At 34.5% G+C, this 26,300-nt stretch overlaps 4 protein-coding genes across 4 annotated transcripts; 2 read left to right on the forward strand and 2 right to left on the reverse strand.

The window, feature by feature from the left end:
* The first annotated feature begins 1,276 nt into the window (after positions 1-1,276).
* LOC129894302 (uncharacterized) lies at positions 1,277-9,753 on the forward strand. Its single transcript, XM_055969923.1, has 16 exons — positions 1,277-1,698; positions 2,311-2,432; positions 2,521-2,609; positions 2,699-2,734; positions 2,920-3,013; positions 3,667-3,709; positions 3,797-3,897; positions 4,326-4,390; positions 4,516-5,009; positions 5,097-5,184; positions 5,272-5,409; positions 5,735-6,303; positions 6,929-7,064; positions 7,149-7,217; positions 7,327-7,458; positions 9,140-9,753. The coding sequence occupies exons 1-16, from the start codon at positions 1,487-1,489 to the stop codon at positions 9,251-9,253; spliced, it is 2,502 nt and encodes an 833-aa protein (XP_055825898.1). The 5' UTR covers positions 1,277-1,486; the 3' UTR covers positions 9,254-9,753.
* A 969-nt stretch (positions 9,754-10,722) lies between these two features.
* Positions 10,723-14,962, forward strand: LOC129896953 (F-box protein At5g52880). The gene is made up of 6 exons (XM_055972955.1): positions 10,723-11,127; positions 12,141-12,295; positions 13,599-13,686; positions 13,956-14,143; positions 14,372-14,514; positions 14,671-14,962. The coding sequence occupies exons 1-6, from the start codon at positions 10,796-10,798 to the stop codon at positions 14,797-14,799; spliced, it is 1,035 nt and encodes a 344-aa protein (XP_055828930.1). The 5' UTR covers positions 10,723-10,795; the 3' UTR covers positions 14,800-14,962.
* Positions 14,963-15,558: 596 nt separating this feature from the next.
* Positions 15,559-18,234, reverse strand: LOC129896954 (reticulon-like protein B2). Its single transcript, XM_055972956.1, has 5 exons — positions 17,873-18,234; positions 16,542-16,722; positions 16,321-16,462; positions 16,118-16,187; positions 15,559-16,017 (listed from the first exon to the last, which is right to left on the reverse strand). Exons 1-5 carry the CDS (start codon positions 18,075-18,077, stop codon positions 15,848-15,850), a joined length of 768 nt encoding a protein of 255 aa, XP_055828931.1. The 5' UTR covers positions 18,078-18,234; the 3' UTR covers positions 15,559-15,847.
* Positions 18,235-21,357: 3,123 nt separating this feature from the next.
* On the reverse strand, positions 21,358-24,725 carry LOC129895341 (alpha-farnesene synthase-like). Its single transcript, XM_055971052.1, has 7 exons — positions 24,522-24,725; positions 23,893-24,163; positions 23,418-23,760; positions 23,104-23,322; positions 22,866-23,013; positions 21,941-22,192; positions 21,358-21,848 (listed from the first exon to the last, which is right to left on the reverse strand). Exons 1-7 carry the CDS (start codon positions 24,675-24,677, stop codon positions 21,558-21,560), a joined length of 1,680 nt encoding a protein of 559 aa, XP_055827027.1. The 5' UTR covers positions 24,678-24,725; the 3' UTR covers positions 21,358-21,557.
* Positions 24,726-26,300: the final 1,575 nt, after the last annotated feature.

Genomic DNA, 26,300 nt, shown 5'->3' on the forward strand with positions numbered 1-26,300 from the left:
TTGATGAGTTGACAAGGTTGTAATGAGACTTGTCGACATGATTTGATTGAGTTGATTGGATGGAGTTTTATGAGCATTGAGTCTTGGGAGGAGTATCGAGCACCGAATTGGGCAAGAGTATAGTCCATACTCGAACCCAATACCTATGTTGCCAAACGTAGGGGGATTGAACCGTTAAAGTCAGATGCTTCCCCAAGAGATTTGTCCTGACATTATAGGACTTGGTTGGATTGGATCCATGAGTGTTTGATTCGTTCATACCCTGGCAAAGTATGAACGGGCGCGGCAACAACGTCGTTTTGTTGTACCTTCACTGGCTCATAAGTGATGGTTGTCGGATAAGAGAAACTCCCAATAGGTCTTGATAGTACTTTGAGTCAGATTGAGTTGAATTGTATGTGATTGGTCCCGTCTAAATCATATTCTTGTTTAGACTTAGGGCATTTGATTGAGTTGTTATTCCTCTTGAGTTGAGCTTCCGAGTTGATAAATTCTTCCTTGATGTTCGTTGTATTCGGCCATTTTACATACTCGTACATTTCATGTACTGACGCCATTTGGCCTGCATCGTTTCATGATGCAGAGACAGGTACTAGAGATCATCAACCGGCGCTCCGTTGAAGATCCTCATACATTTCCAGCCAGTTGGTGAGTCCTCTTAGTTCCCGAAGGATATTGAGCTTCTTGTACAGTTTTGTTGTCCTTTCTTTTATTTAGATTGTTGGTAGCTATGGACTTGTCATTGACACCTTTTAGACTTGGACAGAGGCTTCATAGACTGGAGTGTGGGGAGGTTGAACGGTTAATTCGAGGAGTCTTATTACTTTTGTTGTTGAGTTGATGAATGCTTGGCCTTCGGCCCTTATATTGCAAATAGTATTTCATTAATTGAGTTCCCGCTAAGAGAATGTGATTGAATGAATGAGTGACTGGACCAGGTGATTCGCTCGGAGGTCAGAAATGGCCTTCGGGTGCCGGTTACGTCTAGGGTACCCTCCCGGGACGTGACAATTTTCCCCTAGATGATATCTTACGTAACACAAATTTAGAATAAATAAACTCTAACAGAGATAATCGAATACTGGACATACAAAAGAAAAGAAAAGTAAGAGCTGCCCAAAATAAATAAATAAACAAATTCAAAGGGAAAAAAAGGTGAAAAGAAAAGGAATGAAAAAGTTGGTGCATTGAGTCAAAAGGTCAACAAAGCTTCCCTCCGAATTCACCTCTCTCTCTCTCTTTCTCTTTCTTCAGTCTATAAATTGAGAGACAGAGTGCAAAGATAACACAACACACAAAAAGAGAGAGAGAGAGAAAACAGCGCGCAGTGGATCGATCAAGTTGTTACATTATCTGTCATTATTATTTGTCTTCCATTTCCTCCCCTACATTTCCCATTTCTTCTTTCCTACAAACAAATACTACCATCAACTTATATTTTTTTTAGATAGAAAGATAAAAAATAAGAGAAGAGATCTTGTTGAATATGGAACAGAAGCACGTATTGTTATCGGCATTGAGCATAGGGGTTGGAGTAGGGCTTGGATTAGCTTCAGGACAAGCCGTTAATAAATGGAGCAACGCTAATTCTTCTGCGGAAGGCATAACCCCTGACCAAATCGAGCTGGAACTTCGACGCCTTATCGTTGACGGCAAGCATAACAAAATCAACTTTGAGGACTTCCCTTATTATCTCAGGTAAACGTTTATTTCACACCGTCATTTACGAGGAAGTTCCTGTACAAACTTTTTTCCTTAAATAAATGATCATTTTATATTCAATACCTGGATCTCGTGATTTTAATTGTATTCTGAATGTGATCTTGTCACCTGCAATGCATTTTTTATGCTTCTTTTCAATTTCTATTGTTTACTTTTCTCTCTTCTGTAATTTTCACTTTTTATTGGATTTGATTGAACTGGTACACCATGTGTCTGTACACTTTTGAGGGATAGGTAAAGGCTAATAGTTTTAACTATTCTGCTAAATAGAAGTTCAGGAGCCAAAAATTCATAAAAAGCGGATTCAATGTCACACTTAGAATTCAACCTTGTATAATAATAAAATAGGATTCAATTGAACAGATTTGAGTAATAATAATCAGCCACCGGCTAATACTTGCAACCTGTGAATTTTTATGGAGCTTGCATAGCTGTGTTTTTCTTCTGAATATACCAAAGTTGTCCAAACGGAATCGCTAAGAATACGAAAGCTTTTTGTTTGACAAAACTCAAGTATTGCTTTGTCATACGAATATGTGTTGAAAACGGATCAAACTTACTGATCTCCTTTAAATGCGACTTTGACAGTGAACGAACACGGGTATTATTAACAAGTGCAGCATATGTTCATCTGAATCACTTAGATGTGTCTAAACATACAAGAAATCTTTCTCCTGCAAGTAGGGCCATATTGCTTTCAGGGCCCTCTGGTATGGCTTTAGCATTTAAATCTTTTTCAACTTGATATGTTATTATCTGCATTTAGCGCTTTGACCGTGTTCTGATACATGAATGCAGAACTTTACCAGCAAACACTTGCAAAGGCTTTGGCGCATCACTTTGATGCTAAACTGTTGCTGTTAGATTTAACTGACTTCTCGATGAAGGTACTGTGTGAGGCCTTCTTTTACAGTATTTTAGCTTATCTTCTGCTGGTACTTCTATTCATTCTATTTTATGGGTCAATCATTTGCAGCTGCAGAGCAAGTATGGAATCTTCAAAAAAGAATCAGTAAGTACTAATAGCTACTCGCTTTGAAGATTTATGTTCTTTGTTAGGCAAAAAATTGTAGTCTTCAGGCCCATTTCGTCATGTTTCCTGCAACTGTTGAATCTGAACTTACTTTCAGTATAAGTAAAAGGGAATCATTTTGCTCCTAATGGAATATTACCTGATTCAGCATCTTATGTTTGTAGGCTTTCAAGAGGTCAATCTCAGAGTCTACGTTGGGACGTTTGTCCAGTTTGCTTGGTTCGTTCTCAATTCTTCCAGCAAGAGAGAATAGTGGAGGTATATGACAAAAGGCTATAGTTCTTTCACTATTGGGTACACTTAATTGTATTTGTGACAATATTATACATCTCTGCAGTGCAAACTTGTTTATGTAAATTAATGAATGTACCTGCAAAACTTAAAGAGAAGTATATGAATCACAAACCTTTTTTTTTTATCTCCAGATCTGCTGATTTTGTTTATGCATATCTTATATTTAAAGAAGGTTCTAGATGTTGATGAAATTATGAAATAGTAGCTTTCGTACACACTAGCTTTTACAGTACCTTAATCTTGTGGGAAGTGTAATTTTGACATCAACTCCCACAAATTGTTTTTTCCTTGTATCTGAAAAGTAAAAGCAATCAAAGCTGATTTTAACTCCGTAAGTCCTAAGGTGAATTAATTTATCGTGGAGAACTTTTCCAGAGGCTGTTAAGTGTAAAGGTCAAACAACTCATCAAAAAACAAAGAAATGTTAAGTTCAAGTAATTGCTGAAGTTCAACATCTATCTTTCATGTGGAGCTCAGAAGCCAGTGAGCTGCCCGTTCTGATTTCAATCTAGACTTAACCAGAATTGTAGAACGTAAAATCTAAGGCTTGGTACTTTCATGTTGTTTTACATTTCCATATGCTCTTTATATACAAGTTTTATTCTCTTTTTTTGCAGTCACTTATTCAAGGCAAACAGCTGCGTTTGACATTAAATCAAGGTATAGTAGTTTTATTCATCATTCAGATACGAATGCAGGTTTTTGGAGTTGGTATTTCATGTTAACCTTTACCTTTGGGATATGCAGGAATAGGGAAGGTGCCAGGGACTCGCTACAGCATCGCAGAACCGCCTCTGTTTCTTCTGATATAAGTAGCATCAGCTCTGAGTCATCTTCTTCAAATCCAGGTGGGACGCTTGTATGGAATTGATTTAGTTGTCATGACTTTTCTATTTGCTTCCTTCATTTTATGAATGGAGTTCAGGGTCCACTAGCATTTGTAATTTTCATTTATAATTGTTAGAAAGTTGTTAATTTAGAAATTCATGATTATCCACTAATTATCTGAAAGTATCATTTTTTTTCCGCTCTGATGTTCTTGCTACTACAATGTGGTTTGCATCTTAATGTTTCTTTTATTGAAGGATCTCGTCAAATTTCCTATCTAACCATCAACCAGCTTTACTAGATACTATACCTGCAATGGATTTCTAGATTCATCTCTTGCATTTGCATCTGTCAAATTCATAATGTTGAATCTTGATTAACCCGTAATGAGTAATCGTATGATTGAAGATCATTTTCTGATCAATTCTTGTTTCTTCATCTTCATTAGCTCCAATTAAGCGGGTGAACAGCTGGTCATTAGATGAGAAGGCTTTCTTACAGTCACTTTTCAAGGTAATAAATTTCTCTTGATTTCAAACATGTATCTGCGTTGTTATGGATTATGTTCTTCTCAGTATCTTTCACTTTACGATTGTTTCATCTTACATCAGAGTACTAAACAAGGAGGTTACTTGCAGGTTTTGGTGCCGATCTCTGAAACCAGCCGCGTTATTCTCTACATCAGGGATGTTGACAGACATCTTCAAACCTCCCGAGTTTATAAACTCTTTGATCGAATGCTGAAAAAACTATCAGGATCAGTGTTGGTTCTCGGCTCCAGGATGTTTGAGCATGAAAATGATTGTGAGGAAGTAGATGAGAAACTCGGTCTTTTATTTCCTTACAATATAGAGATTAGTCCCCCTGAAGATGAGACACATCTTACGGACTGGAAAACACAACTGGAAGAAGATATGAAGATGATCCAGTTTCAAGACAACAAGAATCACATTGCGGAGGTGCTTGCAGCAAATGACCTCGAATGTGATGATCTAGGATCAATCTGTCATGCTGACACAATGGTGCTGAGTAATTACATAGATGAAATTATTATCTCTGCTATATCATATCATTTGATGAATAGCAAAGATCCAGAATATCGAAATGGCAAGCTCCTCATATCATCTAACAGGTAGATGCCAAACTTTCAATTATTATTGACTTCATTTTCCATTTGCTTACTTTATGTTTCATGTGTACTCTTCTTCTCCTGGTGCAGTTTGTCCCATGGATTAAGTGTCTTCCAGGATGGAAAGAGTGGTTGCAGAGACTCCCTCAAAATGGAGGCGAATGCTGAATTGTCCAAGGTTTCTTTTGCATTTTAGTGTTTCTGTTGAAAATTGAGAAATTATCTGAGATGAGATTGATTTTGTTCTCTTTTCAATCAAAAATAGGATACTCCGGTGGATGATATTGGATTAAAACCTGAATCAAAGTCGGAGAACCCAGCATCTGAGAGTAAGGGTGAGGCTGAAAAATCAGGTCTCTCTACAAAAAAGGATGGAGAGATTTCATCCGCCTCAAAGGCCCCGGTATGTGCAGCACGTGATAAAATATCACCACAATCTCCTTTAGTGAACCTTAGTTGATATAGCTGGACTAGATAGCTGTGTTCTTTCTTTCCCCCCTCAAATGTCATACTGACTAAATTTAGGATGTCTTTATGTTTGTCTGAAAAAAATAATGCCGATCTATTGGTTTCAACATCCTGTCACACTATGCGTGTACATTTTTTATTCTCTGGTTTGTATTTCAGAATATTCTTGACTACTTGGTCCAACTTGATTTTTGTTTGTTAATACCGTCCTGATTTGGTGTTTCTGCCTTTTGCTTCAATGTGTAATATGATATCTACAGGAAGTTATTCCTGACAATGAATTCGAGAAGCGGATAAGACCAGAGGTTATACCTTCACATGAGATTGGAGTGACATTTGCAGATATTGGTGCCCTAGATGAAACTAAAGAATCACTTCAGGAGCTGGTCATGCTTCCTCTTAGAAGACCTGACCTCTTCAATGGTGGACTGCTTAAGCCTTGCAGAGGTATACTACTCTTTGGTCCACCTGGCACAGGGAAAACGATGCTGGCTAAAGCAATAGCCAGTGAAGCTGGAGCAAGCTTTATAAATGTCTCAATGTCAACCATTACTTCAAAATGGTTTGGGGAGGATGAAAAGAATGTCCGAGCTCTTTTCACACTTGCAGCGAAGGTTTCTCCAACGATCGTTTTTGTGGATGAGGTTGATAGCATGCTCGGGCAGCGGACAAGAGTTGGAGAGCACGAGGCTATGCGAAAAATTAAGAATGAGTTTATGACTCATTGGGACGGATTACTAACTAATCCAGGTGAGCGCATTCTTGTTCTTGCTGCAACCAACAGACCTTTCGACCTCGATGAAGCAATAATCAGACGGTTTGAGCGCAGGTACTTCTACAGCTTGACACCAATCATTTACTTAGCTTAATTGCTTTGTCCAGTCCTTTGAATTCATTTTCACCAGTATGTTATACAATTTGAAACTTCACTGCTGATCTTCCTACATCACAAAAAAGAAATTCTAGAAAAAGAAAAACAAGAGGCAGAAAGAAAGCCAGGTCTTATTGCCATCTTCATAGATATTATCTACCTTGAGCATAAATTTGAAAATCTACAGAATTATCCTGCATTTGTTATGTGTTTCTGTTAATTCCTAAATGATCTTCTGCTAGACTATGGAGCGATTCTCAGAATTATCCTGCATTTGTTATGTGTTTCTGTTAATTCCTAAATGATCTTCTGCTAGACTATGGAGTGATTCTCCTGGTGACAAGAAGTCTTCTGTCTCAGAGATATGTTGCTCATCTCAATGACTTTGTTAGGAAGTCTTGCCTCATCTTCTGACTGTTTATTGAAAGGCAATTTGTTTTATAGATATATTACTGTGTGCAGTGGTTCCTATTGATAGATTGACATTAAGGGAACTTCCATTTGTAAACATCACGACCTTTTTCAGTTTATGATGACGTTGCAGAATGACATATGTTCTCAAATTTGGTTTTCTCTTGGGCAGAATTATGGTCGGTTTACCTGCAGCTGAGAATAGAGAGAAGATTTTGAGAACTCTTCTAGCAAAGGAAAAGGTAGAAGATCTTGATTTTAAAGAGCTCGGAGCCATGACCGAAGGATATAGTGGAAGTGATCTTAAGGTTTGTGATGTTCTTTTTCCAAAGTGATGTAAGAATGCAGCTTATTATCTGGTACTAACTGAAAGCATTGATCTCCAAAAACAGAACTTGTGCACAACTGCAGCTTATCGGCCTGTCAGAGAGCTTATACAACAAGAGAGAGAGAAAGATTTGGTAATACATGCATCTAGCTCCCAATTGTTCTTCTTCAACCTAACCTTTTTAGACCATATGCTTTATTATGTCTGCTTTGTATTCTCTTATTTATTCTTCTTCCTCATAGGAAAAGAAGCGGAGAGCTGAAGAAGGGCAGAGTGCAGAAGGTAATTCAGATGAGAAAGAAGAAGCCGCGGAAGAAAGAGTAATTACTTTGAGACCTCTAAACATGGACGACATGCGACAGGCAAAGAATCAGGTAACCAGTCCTTATGTTGTGGGTTCATTGAGTATTTGTAATACAACAAGGATTCCGAACCACATTATAAAGATATTCATGTTCTCCTTTGATTGGAACATCTGAAGCATTTAATTCTTTCTTTAGTTTTTTGGGGTCCTATCATCTGATTTCATAGCCACTCTTTGCCCATCTTGGATAAGAAATTTCCGTTTTTCGGTACACAAACTTTCTTGGATATACTATCTTTTATAAAGAAAATAGGGTTCCTTATACTCTCTCATGGACATTACAGTAACTCCTTGCTTTTGAAAATGAAGTTTCATGTTCTCTGCTCTACCAGTGGCGGATGCAGGATTTTAATTTAGGGGGTTCAACATATAAAGAAAGGAAATAAGCAAAGAAAAATTAAAGCAGACGTTTGCTAAATTTTAACTCGCCTTATTTGTCCTTTTAACATTCCTTTCCATTTTTCTCTACACCGTCGAGCCTTTTTTAAAAAATATCATTTTTTTTTAACTTTCACTTTGCACTGTCCTACTTTATTTTAAACTTTCTATTTTTTCTTTTAAATTAATGCCCCACAAAAGATAAGTTTCTTAAAAAAGTGTATTGAATTATTAATATCATAATATATTTTTTTGAAATTGATAAAGAAAATAAAAAATATTATGATATTAACAATTCAATATTTACACTTTTTTTAAAATAATATATTTTTAGTACTCAATAATAATAGTAATAATAACAAAAGATGTTGAACAACATCAATATATTAATATGTAGAATGATAAAAATATAGTTGAAAAGAACTCACTATGTAACTCGATAAATAATATATAAAATTTAACAAAACGAGATATGCATAGTGTGTTATTTCTTTTCTTTTGGTGAAAAAGTGTGTTAATATTGAAAATCAGTTAGAAATTATAGAAATCTAGTTAGGGCTTATGTGTGAGCATGAAAAAGAGAGAATAGGAATATTTTTCATTCCAATTACATAAAAAACATATATAAAATATTTTAGATACAATATTTAAACTTAAGAAAAATAAAAAAACAATTAAGTAAATAACAAATATACACAAATGGGCTAACTACTTTTTGTCTACCCATCCACAATTGCTCATTTGAGAGTGAGAAAGGCTCAAGCCCAACAACATATCCAAAGCCCAAAATGCACATTAAATAGAAAAGGGAGTGAGAAACTTTTAAAAAAAGACTTGAGCGAGAATCGAACTCTAGACCTTAGTTATAAATTGAACCCCCTTGACCGCTAAGCCATTCTTTTCAATTGTACTAAGGGGGTTCATTAAAGGGTATATATCCATAATATTCAAATTTAACCTTCTATATACAACGTAATTTTTCGATTGAGGGGGTTCGGGTGAACCCCCTCACTCCCATGTAGATCCGCCCATCGCTCTACCCACAGAAGTTGCAATTAGTGACGATATTGTGGCTGATTGTGGGATCATGTTTTTTCTAACATAAAGTGCAATATGAACCAAGAGCATGTTTACATAGATTAAGGCGTGGAATAATCAGGTACTGACCATTTGTAGTTTACTTTTGTGGAATCACAAAAGCAGGAAATATATACTTACAAATAATGCATGCAAAGGACTTATTTCCTTCAGTTTTATTGTTGCATTCGATTTGGATTTACACACAGATCTTCACGAATCACTTCTTTGGTTAGGTTGCTGCAAGCTTTGCTTCTGAGGGATCCGTAATGAGTGAGCTGAAGCAGTGGAATGACCTATATGGAGAAGGCGGTTTTAGGAAAAAGCAGCAGTTATCTTATTTCCTTTAGGTCGTTAAATATATGCATCAAGAAATGATTGTCAGCATTATTTTTCGTGAAAGGGGTGACAACCGTGAGACATAACCTTCAGAGTCAAACCCCCATTCTCCTGAAACTAAGGTAGAGATACTTGAACCTGTGCCAACTGGTCTCCACTTCCGAGGGGTGTGACATGAATATGGATGAAATGTGTCTGTCAAAGGCTTGCTGGTCGGAGAAGGAAGGAGAATACAACGTCTGTTCTGCTTAGAGCAACAGTTGGCCATAGCAGTCTTGTAGGATATCAAAGATGATCTCTGGCGTGGCAATTGAAAAGACACAGGGGCTTGGAAATCTTAGAAGAGGTTATGATTTTGTTCATCTATAGTGATTCCATGTAATAGTGTATTGTAAATTAGTGTTGTAGACAGTTATTGCAATAGTGTAATTTATCAATCTCGAGTTTGTTGGAACTAATATATTTGTCATTTGGAAGACTTGAAAAGCATGGATTGGATTCTTTTCTGAAATTTATTTGGGCAGTCAATGTACTAATGTGATATCTGCCACTTATTTGATGCAAAATTCTTTCTTAAAAGATATTTAGGGCTTGAGCCTATCAAATGACTTCAGAACATTCTGTTTTACGAGAGCTACTATTTCTCACAGGCTCATTTGCAATGACTTTATCAAACAACCTTAAAGTCTTCAGCTTGGAAATTTAAAGTTGCTTGTCGTCCTACCGGTTGTAATATTGCAGTCCTTACTTTTGATATTTATTATAGTCTATTATTTATAGTATTTCAATTGTCGCACTATTTTGTTGTGATATTGTAGTCTTTACTTTTGATATTTATCATAGTCTATTAATTATTGTATTTCGATTGTCGCACTATTTTGTCGTTCTTATTCCTTTCTTGCAGGATTTACATTGCTTCCCTAGTTAGTTGATATGTTTTCTCTTCACTGTTTTCTTACTCTTTGTACTTGAATTTGTTACACTTATATCGAGAGTGTTTCGAAAATAGCTTATCACGAAGTAGTTATAAGGTTTGCATGTATCTTCCTCAGACCTCACTTATGGGATTTCATTGGGTATTATTTAATTATTTTTTTTTATTTTTTTTATAATAGGTTTGCTCAATATCATACTTTTATGATAGATTTATTATTTAAATCATTGATGTCCGATATTATTCAACAAAAAAAAAATAATTATAATATATCCAAATTTTATATTCCCTTCATCCCATTTTAGTTGTCATTTAACGCTTTTCAAAAGTTAATTTGACTAGTTTTTAAAGTTAAATTATATTACTTTAACTCAATATTATAAAGTAAAAAAATTAAATATTCAAAAACTGTACGAAAATTATATAAGTTATAATTTTTTCATATCAATATAATAAAAAAATATATTTTCAAAAATTTATATAGTTTGACATTCAAAAAGAAAATCACGAGAATTAAAATAGGATGGAGGGAGTCTAAATATTGAATTCATTAAACAATAAAGTAGTATAAGCATCCAAAAAAGAGTGTTAATGATGAGCAAAGGGGAGGAGCAAACAGATGCAACATAGAAAATTGACACCAGAAAATCAATCATCTTTACATATTTGGATCGAAATTCAGAGCGGCGCAGACTCTGTAGCTCCCCAAATACAGAAAGGATATATAAATCATGTGTTGGGTTGGGTGGTGAGAGTAGTAGAGATGGGAGGTTCAATGGTGGAGAGGTATCAAAAGCTAGGGTTAAAGGAGTCGTTGAATCAACTCTATCGTTACCCAATTGCTTGCGATGAGCTAAGCCTTATTCTAAGAAATGCATATTCCAAAGTTCCCAAAAATTTGCAATCGCTCATCTTCCAAGACTCTCTCGTCGCCTTTAGCCTCCTCCCTGAGTAAGTTACGCAGCCTCCTTCAATTTTCATTAGAAATTACTGCATAAGAATAAATGGGTTTTCTTTGATTTGATTACTACGATTGTTGTACCCCCGCCCGCATACACAGTCTCTGTAAAATTGTCTTATCTATAATGAACAGGATTTCATGTTGTTGCTTGATTAAATTCGGGTTTCACGCATAATTGACTAATAAATTAACTGGTAGGAAAGTTTAATTCTCTTCAACAGTTCATGATTTGTTTTGTACTAAAGAATTAAAAGATGAAAAGAGATTGAAACCGGAAATGTTTTATTAATCCATGAGTAAATGGAAGTGTTACAACATTGATAGACTTTTCTTACTCCGGCAATTCAATGTGGAAATGGAAGAAAAGAAGAGAGAGAGGGGAAAGTAGTTAGGGCTTAGTTGTACACTTGTACTTCATCAACAACAACAAAAAAAAAAGAGTTAGGAATTAGTTGTAAGTGATTACTAGATATTGCCTGATTCTCCAACTTAAATTCCGTGTACTTAAACAGCTTGTAAGGATTGGTGAGTTCATCTTCACTCACTAGCAAATTGTTCATTCCTACAGTTGAGAATTCAAAGTTTCGGGTGTGCATATCAAGAAATGGGAAAGCATTTTAGCTAAACTTGCAACTTTGGTGATTAATGACATAGTTGATCAACATTTTCTGTGAGACTTGTCACTTGTGTTAATGTGTTGGTCGACCATATAAAGACATACTAGCTGCCAAGTTTACACCTTTTCCTGTTTTCTTGATGATACGCATCTGCTGGTAATAAGGGCTTGACAGAGCCCTGCCATATTGAACAAGAGATGCAATCCTCTCTACTTTGAGGTGCCTGAATTAAAAGATCCTATAGACAACTTAATTTGCTTATATTAAGAAAATAAAATTTCAGATGTTCCTTGTTTATGAAATTTGTCGTTGTTGACATGTTTTTAAGATATTTTTGCTACTTCAAGTAAAAGGAGCCTTAATATTAAATGTTTTTTTCACTTCAGAATGCAGACGCAAGCGGCTATATCAGCAGCACATGGCCTGCTTCAAAGCATGGAAGCTGCATTACCAAAACAAAAGAAAGCTTTAGCTGCATCTGAATTCAAACAGGCTATGGTTACTCATAGGAGGCGTAGCAAGGTCCAACCAGTGTTAGAAGGTAGTTTTAATTGAACATGTGTTCTCAATAAAAATATCACTAGACTCTTTTAGTGCTTTCAGTGTGGAATCTCTCTTTGTGAAACCCTGTGGATTAGGACACCTGTAGCTCCTTTGCGTTGCTTTACAGCCATAGTGACATTTCCTACAAGGCAACTTTTAGATTTCAACTTGCAGCCGTTTCTGAAGGACTGGAGTGGACAGCACTTTAAAATCAGAATTTTTAAATAGGAGAGTTATTTCCAGAACTTGGACAGAGTTACCGTACCTATGCTGGTGGGAGGTAGCTGGTACCTTGAGGAATTAATCGAGATGCGCGCAAGCTGGTTCGCCCACCATGGTTAACTTTTATAAAAAGGTTATTGCTATAACTCTAAAATGCAAACAACCTCTTCCCCACCCCCCAGCCCCCAAACCCCCAATAAAAGAAAAGAAAGATGTTCGAGTGTCAAGTCCTGAGAGACCCTAGATGAGAACATCCCTCTGCCTCTTTTCCCATTAAAGGGGAAAACAATTAGTGGAGAGATGGATAGTGTAATATACTGCTTAGTGAGGCAAAAGGTCATCCTCCAGTCTACAGTTAAACTCAAATCTGTACTGCTTCCACCAACCCTCATGCCACAACTGAAGTTAAACTAATGTAGATTTTGATAAGGAATTTTAATGTTAATATGAGATGATTTGCTTAAATAGTTGTAAAGAGTCATCCAATATGGCATCCCTTCTTTGTTAAGTAAAGGACTTCCATTAAAAGGCATCAAGAAGATGCATAGCAAAAATGGATACAAGTAAAAGAGTGAGCCTGCTCATATACAAAAACTATGTTAAAATTGGGGAACAGACGCCATCAAAAAAATGATCACAACTGGATACAGGGGCGTGATTGAGCCAATTAAAAAGATTAAGCCAACACTTAGCCTTGAGGGCATGGTTTGGAGTTGATATATCATTAGCCTTTTTCTTTTCTATGCATTTGCCAACTCTCCACAAACACCAGCATTTGTATGCTTCTTTAATACTATTAGGCTTGATCCGGGCTAGTCCAAAATATAAGAAAAACATATTCCACATGTCTGCCACAACTGTACAGAAAAGAAAAAGATGTCTCACATTTTCTGCCTCCATCTGACACATAAAGCACTTGTTCACAGTGTAGATGTTCCGCCTACTGAGATTGTCTTGTTTAAGATCATATTAGGTTATCCAGGATGACATCAAATATGGCATCCTTTTTTCAAACATTGCTCAGTACTTCTGTATCTGCTCACTGCATTCTAATTTTCTATGCTGATTTTGCATTCCAGGTAGGAGCCAACTTCCTCAAGATGTTCTTGTACATGTATTTGGGTTCTTAGATTTAAAGTCTCTTGTTACTGCTTCTTTGGTCTGCAGGTATGAGGCTTTCCTTATCAACCAAAGTAGTTACATTAATTAAATTATGTATAGGCATCTCTTGAACATTGGACCTAGTCCTCTGTCGTTCTTGGTTCGAACTGTTAGTTGAATTATCAATAAAAATTTCTCAAGTTCTTCTAATGTGTAACTTCAATGAAATTGGAATAGTTCCTATACTGCTACATTAGTACGAAATTGTATCGCGTTGATTTAATCAATTACCATATCAGATGGTATCTCAAAAGGTGTCTGTTCGAATTTTGCAGGTCGTGGAGTGTGGCAGCTCGTGACAACCATCTGTGGCAGTCGATACATATTAGCTTTTTCGGGAAGTCAAGTGACAACCCAAACATTATCAGGCTTAGCTATGGTGTGGAGAGAATTTCTCTTACTCTGGAAAATACCACTGCAGCTAACGTTGACTGGAAAGATGCTTTCAAGCGAGCTTATAGAGGTATTTCCATTTGCTGCTATCCCACTTTGGTTTGACAGAACAAATTTTGCAGGTCGTGGAGTGTCATCATTTTCTGTGTTGCATGGTCTATAGACCACTCGGAATATTGTAGCATTATCATTTGTCTTCCTTCATTCAGAGAGGTCTTCACTATGTCTGCTTGTTTTCTAACTTTCCAAATTTTCTTCTGTGTTACTTCTTTTTATATACCTAGCTGTTTTCACTCAGGAATTTCAAGAAAGGTAACATCCCAGAGGGGCTTTTGCAAGCAGTGCAATTCAATTGTTTGGCTGAGTAATTCCAAGTGTTCCAATGAATGCTATGGGAAAATTTCTGATGATCATCAAATCATGCCTGTGTCACTTGAACAGGTTTGTGAATGCCGTCTCCCCAGTGCTGTAAGGAAAAAGAAAATTTCCCTGTCTTTTGGGATTTTCTTATTTCATTACTATTACGTTTTCCACCATCTTAAGTATCTCATAGCTAGTCCTACAAGTTTTCTCAATGATATCTTTTGCCATTGCCAGATTGTTAGATATGTAATAGAGGAGTCCATACCTTGCTCGGATAGTGATAGCGATTCAGATGACTCGGTTGATGGCTCACTCTTCAAGCTGTGGGCCTATCCCAGGCGAGTTAGCGAGCTGCATGCATGATGTGGAAGCATATAGAAGATCCTTGTTAATATATCAAAACATACTGCAACCAGTTCGTTTGCTGGGGATTGAAAAAACAAATGGCACATTTTGAGAATATGCTGTTATATCAATCAAATGTAACAATTAATCAGCCTTCTATATTGTTTCGTCATTTCTGGTGCTTCTGCCCTGCTTGGGGAGCTTTACATGAGACTGTGAACGTACATCCTTGCTAATTCGAGAATTATAGAAATGAAAATTCTAACCAATGGAATAGATTTTGGAATTGGGTTCCCACAGAACAAGTGCAAGTAGACAATTGATAGCTCGCAATTTACAATTTTTCCTAGAGTTGATGGCAACACATACTTAAGTTACCACATATTTGTGAGTTTCATCCTTCAACTATCCATTGTTTTATTACTTACCTAAATTATCACTCCTATATTAGAATACACCTCAATATTGAGGAGGGAGTGATAGTTTAGATAAGTAAATAGAACAATGAATAGTTGTAACTCTTTTTCTAAAGCTTTGAGTCTTCCCCATAGTAACTCGAGCTAAGAACTGCAATGAAGACCAATGGATTCTTCAAATTGCAAAAAAAAAAAAAATGAATCTCAACAGATAAGACGCTAATTGTAGGTTGTCACTGAGCACTGTGCAGAACAGCAAATTTTACAGCCAAATTGATACAAAACATAATGAATCTTAAAGATGCGAAAAGATGTTCGCATAATCCCAAATTTAAAGTACCCACTAACAGAGACATTGCTGTCAAACAAGAATCAAAGCTGTGTTTCCATTATCTTACTTATAATTGGAAGTTATACTCACTTGCATATTGATGCTTACCGTCACATGATGACTGCCAAAATCTTACAGCAGTCTTTCAAAGTTTTAACAAAAAAGAAAACCATATCTGGAACTCAAAACTATCACAAAACGCCAAGCCTGTTTAGTAGTAATAGAGCAAAACAAGTAAACAAAGGGTCTTCTAACATAACTGAATCACAACAACCGGAGGAACGCCTCTGTGAACCTAAAGGGTGCCACCTATTCATGTCTACAAGAACTTTTTGTCTTTCAGTGGACCTCTTGGAATTTTGCTTAGAACCTTGACGTTAAAAATAGCATACTGCTTTTTGATCTCTGCCTCAGCCTTCTCAGCGAAAGTATCAATCTGGTCCTCAAATTTTTCATAAAGTACAGGGACGGTATGGAGCAATACAAAGCCTATTTTTGCAGAGAGAAAATTACACACTATTAGACTTAAACTGAATAATAAGCATAAATCTATAAACTCCAGTAAGCAACATTAGAGTAGATCGCTTACATATGTAAAATAAAGTGAGAAAGTTCCAGCAGTTCCCCAATATTGAAAGAACCCACAAACCAGCAATAACCTGCATGTAGTTTTTGTATTAAAGCATGGAAGAGATGACACTCAAATGAAGAGCTAAAAGGAAGTTCTGCTCAAGCTGATTCTCTCAAGATAATAGGCTCAAATTATACAACAAGATGGACACAATAACATACAGTGAGGAATTTCTTCAACTCCCTCCCAGAGGCAATCTCTCGGAAAATTTCAAGAGCCTTGTTTATTTCAATCCTGAGTGCAGCAGCAACACCCAGGACAATGTCCTCAGGCAGAATGACATCTGGAATTTGGGGCGGAGACCTGGTGCATATATTTCAAGGTAAATCCTAAGGTATATCTGGATAGGCAAATTACTAAAGAAGATAAAGAGTATACTTACTTGTTGATGAAGGTGGATGCATTGGACCAAAGGAAAAGGACTGCCAATGCAAGGATCAGTATATGGCAAACAAGTGTAAGCAAGTGGTACTCAAGCAACTCAAAAAGCACCCAAAGTGAAGTGGCAAACCCAAGCACGCCGGCAGTAATTTTCTTGTCCCTCCACAGAAAAATGTCCGCAGCTGAGCCATAAGAATTGAGTAATTAGGTACATAAACACAATCATGCAGATACGAAAAAAAATGTGTGTAATGGCGTAACTACACATCAGACACATCTGCTGAAGCTTCAAATTCTATGAACTTTGAAAGTAGGCAAAAAAAAAGAAGGGGGGTTTGAAGAAAATGGGTCTGGAAGACACCTAGGAGGCGAAAAAACACTTGGCTATTTTTGTGTCAAAGATATAGTAGATGATCCTACATATAAAAAGTTAAAATCTTGACTAATGCACTTAAAAACTAAAAAGTGCCCAGTAGACACATGAACACTATCACTATGACTCAAACCCCAAAGAGAAGGGGGGGGGGGTGAAAAGCTGGAATACCTCTGACATTTTCGAGTCATTCAAGGAACCTGAACTCTTCAAAGGAAAAATGGACAATACCACATGCTTACACAAATATCTAATGAAGCTCACACCCTGAACCTTTTAACATTTAAAATTCACTTTGCTTTTCAATATTCACAAATCCATGCTGCTGTAGTAAGATTTGTAGATCAAATATACATTTGTTACATGAAAATTCAAATTGACCTATAAACCTTCTTATAAAACTGTTTACTTCAGTTCACGGACTACCAATACGAGTAACATCGAAGCATCGCAAGTACATCATTTATTTACAGGTATCAAACCATATCTTTGCAATGCAACCTTCTCATCAATTTGATCTCTCTACGTACCACTACTAGTAAAAGTAGTAAAGGAAAGATTTCACAAGGATTCCAATTCAAGGCAATTTTAATCGTATGGTGAAAAACAACAGTACAACCAATGTCAGATCCATGCGAAGCCAATGAACAATATTATATCAGAAAAGGAAAACAATAGAAAAACGTTCGCCTGGATCCAAATATAGCAACATATTATAATAAACGAACGAATGAATGGAAGTCGAACTGTGTATAGATCTCCGAATTTCAGATTTTAGAAAAGGAAAGAAATTAAAGCGCATCTCAACACCAATGCCAAATAAATCTAAGTTAGATCAATTTTAAACTATAATGAAAATGCATTCTGAATTAGACATACTGTGTTGAAACATATAATACATAAATCTATACTAACATGGAAAATATAGATATTGCGAGAGAGAGATTTGAGAGATGTACGTTTTCCACCGCCGAGAACCTTATGTACGGGCCTTTCCCTGCCAAAGAGACGATAGATCTTTGCCTTGACGGCATCGACCGGCGATATTTTCTCCTTGTCATCTTCTGAATCGGATGAGGAAGAATCGTGGTCGTGCAACTTGTCGTTGATCTTTTCCATGACGGATTCAACAACCGATTCGTGCTCGCCGGCGTGATCGGCCATCGTGTACTCCGATCTCACAAACGTGCGCCGCCGGCAATTGGGGATTTTTGTTAGTGCTTTTTGAGTGACTGCTCTTACGTACGCTTGCAAAGTATGTGAAAGAGGGAAAATGTAGAAAGGCTTAAAGAGCCAGATTTCTAAACCTCAGGCTCGGTTTTCGAACCAAGTGGTTCGGGAAAATAACGGAAATCGATGAAAAGCTGGTATGGTGTCCGTGAAAAAGAAAAAAAAAAAAGGAATACTGTGTCAGTTGATTTATTCGAGGAAAAACGGAAGACGTTGGATTTAAACGGGTTGAGAATCTTTTGGACAGGATTCCTTTTGACGGCGTCAAGTTGTCGTTTATTCTACGTGACTGCACAAACGCGCTGTTCCCGGGACTTTTCCGGTAAAGTTGGAAAATATTGACACGTGGGTGAGTCTAAGTGGCTCATTAGAAAAGATAGTGGGCCAGGAATGATTTTTATGCTTCATGACCAATAAGGGAAAAGAAAGTCTGAATTGGTTTGGGCCTGGTAACAAGAGGGACACCGGAGTGGTTCACCATACATTTACATATTCAAAGGTCAAGCATGGCACTTTCATTTCTTTTCTTCTTTTTTTTCATGAAATAAGTCCTTAAATCTTTTGACTTTTTCCTTTTGTAATTTCGCACATGGTGTTTCATATACATAATTATATATTTTGATTAATTTAAATTCAGTCCAACTTTATGATAAAGTTTCTTACTAATAGTAATTTTATTTTCAAATTTAAAATTTAAAATCTCTGAGCATAAAAAAGTATATGTGATAATTATCTTTTGACTTTAAACGTGTTCCTATATAGTCTGTCATCTTAATTGTGACTCAAACAAAATTTTAATTTTTGATAGACCTACCCTTGGGTATTTATAATTAAGTTTATACAAATTTTAATTTCTTCGCTTCATAATATACCCCCTTTGTCTCGTGACTTTTCCGTCATATCATTTGAGCGAACATCAAGGTTCTCATTTTTTTCTCGACTCATATTACAAAAATTGTAGTGTAAGAAAGACTACTAGAATGGTTGTAATATAATGTTAATTTGGTGGAGACTACTAACATTGGCTAGTTATATAAATTTGATTTTATGAACTTCTGAAAATTGTGCTAAGTAATATTATTTGTAGAAGTTTGTAAATTAACCAACCCTGCACATTCCCAAACAAAGAAAAGAGTGTATATCACAAAATTAGAATAGATCAAGAAATATTTTTATAATTTTAATATAAACGTTCGTAGATATCTTGTTTTTAAATAAGTCATAACTATATGGGAATTTTCTTTCAGCAATTTTTCTAAATAGATAATATCAAAATTATAACTTAATTTATATTTTTTTCTTTTATTACATTATTAATTATTAGAAATATTTACCAAGTAATAACATAATTAATTATTTTAAAATATATTTTATTTTTTATTATTACCGCGCAAGGTGCAGACCACTAATTTTAAAGTAAGGAACAGTGCTACTTGGAAACCACGTTCGAAGAACACTTCTGATCATCATGCAAAAGTGTACACTGAGATCAAAAATAAGATGAACAATATAATCTATTGGCAAAATTAAGAATAACTTTAATATATATTATATTAATTCCTGTCTGCACGTTTGCAATACATGACAGCAAGCCAATTTTGAATTTTTCATTGATCTTATAAGCGTAAATAATTTGCCTCAATATTCACACGATAGACAGCGAATTTTAAATAGGGGAAAATGATCAATTACTTTTGTTTGTCTAATTAGTTCTAAAAGGCCAGTTCATTTGATTTGGCTAAAAAGAAAATAAATATTTTATAAGATTTGGCTACTCAATATGGTAGGAAATCTCTGCCTAACCCGTTAGTGTGGTTTTAGATTTTATGTTAGAGGTCATTTGGTAAGGATGAGATAGACAAAGTTATTTTATGCCCGAAAATATCATTGCAATGTTACCTGGTCCTCTGTTAATTATGCATTTTTTTTTTAAGAATTGACACAACATTTTTTAAAAATTCCAACATCATAAACAACTTATTTTGGCAGTGGAGGCTTCTGGAAGGACAAAGAAGATTTTCCCTTTCTTAGATGGGTTATAACACAACAACAGGAGACCAAAACAATTGATATTCTGATATTTTCTACATAACAGCTTATTCTAGATCTGTAATTAATTGCCACTTTTACCAATTTAAGACCCCATGTTTGACTTTACATTTATAGATGCACTTCAATTCCAGTATAAACATATTTAGTTTCACAGATTTTTTGCTGCAATTAATTAACGATAAAAATTTAATTATCGCTAAATATGATTTCTTAGAGGCAATTAACATTTTTTGTAAATATTTCTAAAGTCTATAGCGATATTGGATCCAATTACAATTAACTAATGCCGGTATAAAGATTTAACACTCTCTGTTAATGTGCATATTCATTGCCGCTAAAAATTATTTTTATGATAGTGTTTACAGTTTACACAATCAGGTCATTTATCACGTAAATACAAGTTTGTATGACAAGAATTAATCAGTAAACCAGTAAAAATACTAGTGGTAATTAATTGTTACCTCACATTAAACTATACAATAACATAAGACCTTTATTTAAATTAACCAGCTGGTAATGATTGACATAAATATTGAAGAAAGAGGAAATTGGAGAGTTACCTTTTGAAACATGGAGTAGAGCTTCTTATTCTTCTGCAGCAGCAGCTCTATAGAGATGAAGGAAGTGAAGAAGATAGGCATTTGTGTATTCCATTTTATTTTATTTTTTTGGTCATAATGAATAGCTTATTCGAGTATATGCGCTTCTTGTGGAACATTTCAAAAGAATATGCTCTATTGAGAGCAACACAGTGTCACGGTCCATATTCAGTCAAAATTTCACACAAAGTGTGGTACTTTTTATTTTTTGGGGTCATGAAGCGTTGTACTTCAAATAATCACCCTTTGTACTAAGGGGGAAAAAAACTTACCATTATTAAATGCTTTATTAACACAAATTAAACTCACCGATTATGACTTCTGCCTTCTTTCTTTTTTTTCCTTGTTTAAATATCTTTTTAGTTGAAGGGGAGTTAGAATTAGAGCAACGGTATATAAGAATCATGATCAGGATATCATAACCTCATAGGAAAAAACTTTTTGCGGAAATGTATGGCGAGACGCGTACCATACAAGAGCTCATTTGAGCCCAATGGTTCATTTTTCTCAACTTCAAATGAGTTATAGGTTCTTTACGTAAATTAAAGAAGCCAAGAGAAAACCACACACAAAGATTCTAAATAATATGTTAAAATAAAGTCATCGACGAGATATTTATAAGAGAGATTTTACTATTAAATACAATTGAAGGGCACAACCCGATATATATATAAATCTTAGTACACAAAACCTCCCATCATTCTTATTCATACATATAGCAGATTCTAGAAGGCTAGAAAATGATCGTCCTTGCTGAGATCAATTATGTAATAGGCTCAATCAAGTTAATTAGGATCTGATCTTGAATTTTGCCATCTTGAACCCCAAATCCATCTCCAAATTGGTACATGACATGCCCCATTCGTGCTACATTTATTATATGCTTAGCAATTTCTCGATGTGATATTGAAAGGGTATTAAAATGATAGTTGATCTTCTTCCAAGAATTCAATATTATGCTTTCGATATGCTCTCGAGCTACCTCCTCGGAGACATTTTCTTGTTGCATGTAGCATATAATTGATGAAGCAACATCACCTCTCTCTAACTCCGCCTACAATATGATGCAAATTATATTATGACAAAAACTATAAGGAAGAAAATTATTTTAAAATGAGGTAAAATTAAGTTTGAAGGAGGTCTTACCGTTGAGGTACCTTGGTCATTGGAAAGTCGAAATATAACTGAAGAATGGTAAATAATTTCTTGGAAATTTTTACTTGAATCAAGTGTTTCATTTGTTATTTTATCATTCGTGAGACCATAAATCACATAATCAGAAAGTAATGGAACGGTGGATGAGATCCACCCATTGTTAAGATACTCTTCAAGTGTTGGTATATGGCCTTCGTTGTACCACTTTGCTTCCACCAGCATGGCTTTACAAAAGTTGAGCCACTGAATTATTTAAAACATATCACAAGACTTTGGTCAAATATGCATGAATATAATCATGTAAAAGATGTATAAAATTAATTAATAAGCACAACTTAGACAAAAGAAGAAAAAAATAAATACGAGTACATGAAAACTGACGATGGATTTTATTTGAATAATATGAATCTACTGAAATAACGTTTATATTTTCGGCTTCCGATCTACTAGTATTTAGAAAAGAAAGAGAAAAGGATTTCGTTAATATAATGAAGAAATCCCTGGTCAGTTTACTTAATATATTAATAATTTACTTCGAATCCTGTTATACTATCAAATCGATCTTAATGTTCAGAATCTGTATGAGTTGGGCTAAATGTACTCCCTTCATTCATTTTTACTAGTAGGGGGTAGTTTGTAAAGAGTCAATTTGACTAATTTTCAAAGCTAAATTTGAATTAGATAAATTTAACATTTTAAAATTATATAAAAATACTATAAATTGCAAATCTTATCATATTAATATGATAAAAAAATACATCTATACATTTTTCAGTAAAATATGACAAGTAAAGTGCACGACAACAAAATTAGAGATAGAGAAAAAGGACTTTTGACTTTTGAGCACTTATAATCATTAGTTCTAAGAACACCATATGTTATGCATGTGTAAAACTAAGACTACTTTAATACTTACGCCTTGTTTCAGACAAGGAAATGCTGAAGGGGCACATCCTTTTTGTTGGTGATCAACTTCAGCAGATATATCTTCTACTGTATCATACAATGCTCTGAAACAAATCTGTATACACTCTGGTAGACCTTGTACTTCATTTGGATCCCACCTAAATGTGAAAAATCTCATTTTAATTTTATGCATTTAAATAGAGTAATAACAACTTAATTGAAAACATCATCTATTATTAACAACCTACTTGTCTATGGCACGAGTAAATTGTTGTGCGTCGGCTAATGAACCATAAATATCAAAAACATCATCTATTATTAATACCAACTGAAACACTTTGGTAACCCATTTTCTAATTCTTTCATGTTGAGGCTCAGAGGCAATTCCTCCAGCGAAAAAAAAGCATTCTACTATCCTGTCCCTTGTAAAGAACAAATCTTCAACTATGTCAAGATTAATCCACCATCTGCAACGATGTAAAGAGAGTGATTATTCTCATCTGCTTTGATATTCCGTGAAATAGTTGAGATGAGGAATATATAGACAACAATTAATAGGTACCTTATTACATCTTTGAGATCTTTTAGGTGCGTGGCTTGAACTATATTGAAGTTAAGTTTTGCCAAATTGAGCAATACTGGATTTGTTTTGTTGCCTTGTTCACCAGACATTGTTATGTGTCTTCTAACATCATACCATCTCGAGCTCCATGCCAATGGAAAATAATTCAAGCTATTGCTCAAATATTCCTTATTATTAGTAATAAAACTAGTGTCAACATCTGATAAATTTTTGGTTGAGAACAATCTTATGTCGTTTAGTAAATTTTCACCATCCATGCTCAGATATGACCCTTCCAAAAGCTCAAATAATGTTTTTATATCTGACACTTTCTTTGTCATATCTGTAGTACAACAATTGGAAAAATGTCATTTCTTCGTTCTAACATACTACTCATGTAACGTACTTTTTCTTTTGTCCTAATTTATATGATACTTTTCGCTTTAATGGTGAATTATATATAGTTGATAATTACCTTGTGAAGCATGGTAGCCATGTTCTCTGAGGATCCTAAAGCATAATGCAGTAGCATATAAGTCCTCCTCCTTTGAGCTACAACTTTTCATGTGCATAATTGTCTTTTCCAAAGCTACCTTAGTCTGAACCTGGAAGTAATTACTGAGACCAAATTTGTCAATTATGTCAACAAGTTCCAGCAGGGCTACTGGACTATAACTCTTTGAAAACGTGCAACTTATTACTTCCTCTTTAAGCTTCTTAGCTTCAATTTGGTAGCACTTCTTTTCCTGCAACACCGATTATAACTAGTAAAATTTATACGAATTAATGAAAAATGAAAATGTTTTTCACCAAAATAATAAGTGGGTGGTTTCTTATTTAACTTAATTCAGAATGTCAAGGGTGAAACTTTTTTTTCTTCTCCCCTCTCAAGGATCTCCCACCCTCTTTAGGGCCGTAGATTATGGTATGTTTACCATCAATTCCCTCTTGTCTACTATGAAAGTTATCATTTTTCTTATTCTTAAGGAACTATTTTTCTAGAAAAAAACATTTTAACCAATCAAAAATGAAAATATCAATACCGAACACACCCTAAGAGATGAATGAAGATTTTGATTGACGATCGGATTTGAAAATACTCACAGAATATTGAGTTGTAAGAGAAAGTAGATGATCATATTTCCAAATATTTGGTTTATAGGTAGAAACCCACGTTTCAGGATGAATTTGATTTTTAATACTATGAGGTTTCTGTGTCTGCATGGTGGGAATAATGGATACTATGTATCTGCAAGCCATGGTTTGAGTATATTGGTATGTACCTATAGTGTGTGTATATATATAAGAACCATTTAAATGAGAAGGTAAAAAATAATGAGCTAATGTCATTTAATTATTTACGTCTTTTGGGGTATATATTAAAAATGACTAAAAAAACTAGAGTCTTTTTAAAGCAATATTGCTTCAGGAGAAGAAACTTCATATATTTGATTAGCTTTTTTTCAAACTCCATTTTTATGTCACTAGTACAAATAAAGATTTTTTCCACCATAAATTAATCAGAATTTATGTTATAAAATATAATTTTTCATTTATTTTTAACAAATTATCTCACTGGAAAAATTTCAATTAATTTTTTTAACCATTAAATATTATTTAATAGGAAAAAAATGACTTTTTGGTAGTGTGTGACCATCTAAACCATCCATTCAAGTATAAATGTATAATAGTGTTTTAAAACATCACAACAATATTCACAAATTTAACTATTTCTCACCTTCAACCTTAATTCTTGGATTCCAGTGACATAGAAAGTATAAAAAAAAATAGAAGGTCAGGGTTAAAAATAAAATAAAATAAAATGGCGGCTCTCGCGGATGGCGGCTGCAACTACTTGACAAATCATGCAAATTAAAATAATCTCCAACCTAAGATGATGAGTTGTATTCCACTCATCCATGTTTATTATATATCCAAAAATTGCAAATTATTATTAATTTGCCTTTTTTAAAACTAAATTACGAAATTGTTTAATACTGTTACCAGCCACCAAAGAAAGGAAACTTGCAATTAATTATAAATTAACTGTTTTTTACTAATTTTATTAGGATATATATATATATTCAAATGGAGCACCTCCTACTGACCATTTTCGGTAGTGTGTACTCTTCTTAAACAATAGTAGCAACTTGCAAGTAAATAAGTAGAGGAGATTTAGCAAAAAGGACATTTTGGAAAATTTAATTGATAAAATAGACACTCATGTTATAAAACGACAAGCAAACAAGAAATGTAAAGAGATAAAATAAAGATTAACTAGTATTTGACCCCAAGTTTTCAAATATCTTTGGCAAGTAATTTGTGGGTAAAATTTTGATGAAGTGTTTGGTTACAAATTTTTTTCAAAAATATTTGATTGTTTTAAAAATTATTATTTTGTATCTGTAAGTTTTAAAAATTATTAAAAATATCCATAAGTTTATATTAAAACCTGATAACATAATTGATAACAATCAACAACAAAATAACAATATGAACAAGAGCAATACATTAATCACATTAAAAAAATTGTAGAAAAGAATAGTCTGGTTATTTATAAATAGATAGATATGTTATTTAATAATGTTGGTTGTCCACATTAATGAAGTAAGTTGGTAGATAAATATTAGTTGGAATTAATAAATGATGGATGTTTTTTATAAAATATAAAAGTTTGGGGTAATTTTTAAATTTTTTAAACTTCTTAAATTCCCAAATTCTAGAAAAAACTTAGGATATTTGTCAAATATATTTGCCAAGTAATAACAAATTATATGATCAAACACTAATTTTTAATTTTTTTTTAAAAACTATTTGAAGGCAAACGCTAAGTATCAATTATTTTTAAGTGTACACAATATGAGCTTTTATATATGTATTAAT

Source organism: Solanum dulcamara, chromosome 7 (genome assembly GCF_947179165.1).
Source record: "Solanum dulcamara chromosome 7, daSolDulc1.2, whole genome shotgun sequence".
Classification (NCBI taxonomy): domain Eukaryota; kingdom Viridiplantae; phylum Streptophyta; class Magnoliopsida; order Solanales; family Solanaceae; genus Solanum; species Solanum dulcamara.